This window comes from Rhagoletis pomonella, unplaced genomic scaffold (assembly GCF_013731165.1).
Source record: "Rhagoletis pomonella isolate Grant_MI unplaced genomic scaffold, Rhpom_1.0 Rhpom_scaffold_00006, whole genome shotgun sequence".
Classification (NCBI taxonomy): Eukaryota; Metazoa; Arthropoda; class Insecta; order Diptera; family Tephritidae; genus Rhagoletis; species Rhagoletis pomonella.
Window position 1 is genome coordinate 45,933,171 of NW_023458560.1, and position 4,521 is coordinate 45,937,691.

A 4,521-nucleotide genomic window follows, 5' to 3' on the forward strand; every position below is an offset into this window, starting at 1 on the left:
ATTTAAGGACCACCCCAAACAAGGCGCTTGAAGTGATAAGAAATATACCTGCTGTAAATCTGGTAAAAAAACACGTGGACGCCGCTTCGGCTCAGAGTAAAAAATATGGCTTTATGGAAGGAATGGCGGTTTGGGTAGTTGTGATCAAGAAATCGACTACTCTGTCCCTGAACGCACCTTCGGCAGGCTCTTCAAGACGAAAATCCCGTCAAGAAGAGAGTGGCGTAGGCAACGATAATATCGGACAGCCAGGCGGCCATCAAATCATTTAGTGCGATCAAAGATTGCACAAGAATGCCTGGTAGCCCTAAATGAGATTAGCACCGTCTTCAAGGTCACTTTCCCAACTTTAGCTAAGAGCAGAGCGGGCTTTTAAGGGAAAAACTCTTTTAGCGCGCTCACGGAACTATCCAGTGTAGGAATAAAAGCAATCCTACGCTTCGCAAGTGTTTCAAGATAGTTCCATGAAATATAGTCAATGAGGTTTCTGTGTTTCGCAGTGGCAGCACAATGGACCTGCAGGGTCTAAGCGAGTTGGTATTTTGGATTGACTGCCACATTAACCTAACCTAAATCATGGAAATATAAAAGAAGAAATGCATCAACTGTTTTTAATATAGTTATCGATTTTAAGTCGTATATTAGATTTATCCCAAACTCTATAATTTCTTATTTACTTCAAATCTAACCTAACTTATGTATACCTCTTTCTTTTTCTCTCTTCTATAGTCGATGCCATACGTTGTCACCAATGTAATTCCCATCTGCAGGAGGATTGTAATGCGTTACGTTTAATCACACCCCGTGCGCCGCTTGACGATCAATTCCTTGAAGAGTGTTCAGAACCAGATATGTTTTGCCGCAAAACAGTTACAAACATCGAAGTGAGTGGTGAGAATCGCATCATACGCAGTTGTGGCAAGCTGGATAGCTATGTGGGTGAGAAAAAAGACAATTGCTTTGATGCTGACAATGAGGGCTACAAACAGACCATCTGTACCTGTTATGAGGATGGCTGTAATGCGGCACCACCACGTCTGGCCACTGGCGACCACGTGACCATGTTGAGTGCGACTGGGTTGTGTGTATTGGTGGCACGTCTGTTGCGGATTAGTGCTTAGATAGCGTTAATGTATGTGGCAAATACATGTGGATGTAAGGCATACTAAATATACTTTGTAGGATAATGAAAATTGGAAATGCTTTGCACTAAAAAGCGTACGATGAGAAATGTTTAAAGTCTATTTCGATACTTTTTTTTGTTTGGTATAAGTCTTCATTAAAGCAAATGTAACTTAATGTGCAAACTTTTGGACTCGATTTATAAATTATCGACTTAATAAAATTAAATGCATACATATTCTAGTATAAGTAAGTTTGAATGTACACGATGTTATTTTGAATACTTTTTCATGATTTCTTTTGTAAAAAATGTAATAAACAATTTACATATATTAAAAATATAAATACATTATATTAAAATGCGTTTCAATGGGCTTAATGAATAAATGTGCTTTACTAAGCGATGGAAATATAAACAAAAAAAAAACTCGATCAAAATCGATATATTTATCGATGCAAACTTATGAAATAATTGACAAAACATGTATGTACATGCAAATAGCAGTCGGAAAAATTATTACCTCATATATCGATAGTTATCGAAGGATACTGTTATAGTAACTCTTGTAAACAATTCTATAGTTACCTTCATCGATAGTCATAAATTTGAATACTGACTATTTGATCGACAAATGTACATACATATATCGATAAATAGAAAGTGTTAATACATATGTATATATAGGTTTATTTTACAATTAAGTGAAAAAACAAAGATATGCAGACACAAATACTTGCTATTTAGCGATGCAGCTATCGATAGTATAGGTGAAAATGTATTTATCTAATAAGTCTACTAATAGCTTAATCATTATACCGACATACAGTTATCGATAGATACAACTGATAGTATCTTCAGGGAACCACTCTACGGACTACTTTATCGATAAATATAGTCCAAATTTCATCGATAAATATGTATATCGATTACTTGATCGAACAATATACCTGTATCGGTAAGTAAATATCCAGGTATTTGGGTAACGCTTAGTATATAAATACTTATTTTTAAATGGTAAAAATATGTATGTAGCAAAATAAACACTTAAATTGTTATATATATATATATATATTTTTGTCGCAAAAATTATTGCTATCGATAAATTTATCGTTATCTAATGGCATTTATCGTTGCAGTCACCGAAATATACAGCAATAATAACTTTATCGAATAACTCTGCAGAGAAATTTATCGATAGATACAGTTATAACATCGTCGATGATATAAAACATACATACGTACAAAGATAGCATGGACGAGCATTAATATATCGAAATATTTCTGAATTACGAAAACGCAAACGCCAGTGGCCTTGAAAATTATAGCTAAAAAAATTTATAGTTAAACTATGTATGTGTATCATTCGCACTTAGACACATAATTCAAACTTTACCTTTCAAGAGTATTTTTTTTATAATTCACCTACAAATATTATATATTTATTCTTAATTGATACAGTTATTCGCTTTTTAAGTAAGTACATACTTCACTACTCGCCCACTCGCCCAAGCACAACTTCGACCTTTTGTCTTATGTCTTGTCTTTTCTTTTTCACTACTTACATTTAATGGCTTTTTAATGTTCTTCGTTCCAAGTGTAAAGTGCTATGTTTTTTTATTACCGTTGTTGTTGTTTGAGAGTGCATTTAATTTACAATGCAACTATTTTATTGTTTAAATGAATATCAACGAGTTTTAAGTGGAAAATTGTTTACTTCAAGTTGTGCAAATAAATTTTATAAGTAAGTGATGGATGGAAAATTAATTCTCGACTTGGTATCGATAGGAGAAAAAGTAATCTAAAGAGATAAAATTTTTCTTCTGAGAAGGCCTTCATATGCCCCTGCTATTTACCACCACCGGATACCACGTTGAATATCTTCAGGGTATCACAGTATCTTTTTCTCGAAGACTATTGTAGTCTGGATGTAACTACACAACAGTGCAGTGGTATAAATAGTCATTATTAAAAGTTATGTATATGGTTTAGTCAAGTAAGACTAGGCAGTGTTCAGAGCGAAACTTTTGCCTATGGCTACTTTGAATGCAATTGCCGACCTATTTCCTAAACATAGAACTTTACGTAATGTATACCACGTCAGCCTGCTAGGTACGTTTAATTTTGACTTGGAGGTACATATGTTTATTGAACAAAGAGCAATCAGCTGTTTGTTTCTGGTCCTCTTTTACAGCTGATATTCCATCAGGAATGGAAGGAATGGAATGGAAAATTGAATTATAAGCTGCGAAACTATTACACGAAAGTCTTATTATAACTGCATGCTTGCCACTATTCGGGCAGTCGTCTTTAGTCTATTTAGCAGATCTAACGCTTTCGCCGTGTTATAGTCAGGTCACAGTTCCCTAGATATTTTTCAAGCCAATCCAAGGACTTTTCCAGCAGGGCATCCCGGTGTTACCGCTTCAAATTTGTCAAAACAACCTTGCGCCTTCGCCAATTCATCAGCTCTATCATCGGCTTCGACGCGCCTATGACCGACAACGGTGTCAAAAAAGATAATCATTGACGGAGCCACCAACCGTAGAATATATTTTTAACTTGATTTTGTGGTCGACGCTAGTCCTCAAAAAAAAAACCGGAGCTTCGGCTAGTAAGATACTTATATCCTTTTCCAGACGAAGGATCAGCGTGGCATCGGAGTATCCGTACACTGTAGTCCATCTTTAGAAGAGAGGTCACATTGTTTACCTAAGCCTAATGACCCACTGAATAAATTCAATTTACCAGCACGAGTTTCATACCGAAGGTGGCATTAGCAAGTACTATTCATTCTTTGCCTTCAACCATGCCCAAGGCAAATTCTTCCTTAGTGATGGCATTGCTTATTATGAAAACCACATTTTCCAGAGTCGTTTCATAAATTTTTTCGCTTGATGGGCCGGGTTGCTGCGAAGGCAAAGGGTGGTGCTGAAAACGTCCCCCTTAGAATGTGAAGCTTACCTAGTTTTTCTAGACATTTAAGCATTAAAGAGGTCTGAAAACTTTTGGGATCTATGTAGTCATTCTTACCAGTCTTACAGATGACGGCGATATCATTTAGTCTCCATGATTGTGGAATATAAGCAAGTGATATGTACGCAGTGAAATTCTTTTTCGAGGTCGCGAACCGGAGCTCAATGCCGTTTTTGAGTAAAGTAGGTAAGAAACAATCCGGAAAAGGCTATTTGAAGTTGTTGAGGGGATGTGCAAGCATAGACGGATTTGTAAAAGAGTATGCAGTAATACAGAAAGGGTCTCAATCTTTGTCTCCTTAACGAACTATCAGACCTCCTTTTTTAGCACTTTTACCAGCCTAGCCAGTTGACTCAAGGTTTAAATATATCTGCAGTATTCAGTAAAGGAAGCTCTTTCCGAAGCACGAACTAGCTTCTTGGACT

The 4,521-nt window shown here is 36.1% G+C and overlaps 1 protein-coding gene across 1 annotated transcript; it reads left to right on the plus strand.

Annotated features, from left to right (window-relative positions):
* Positions 1-729: 729 nt before the first annotated feature.
* On the plus strand, positions 730-1,382 carry LOC118740830 (the record flags this gene model as incomplete). The annotated part of the gene is given in 1 exon segment (XM_036472545.1): positions 730-1,382. A coding segment is annotated over 1 exon segment (392 nt), but the record flags the coding sequence as incomplete, so codon positions are not given.
* Between the last annotated feature and the right edge of the window lie 3,139 nt (positions 1,383-4,521).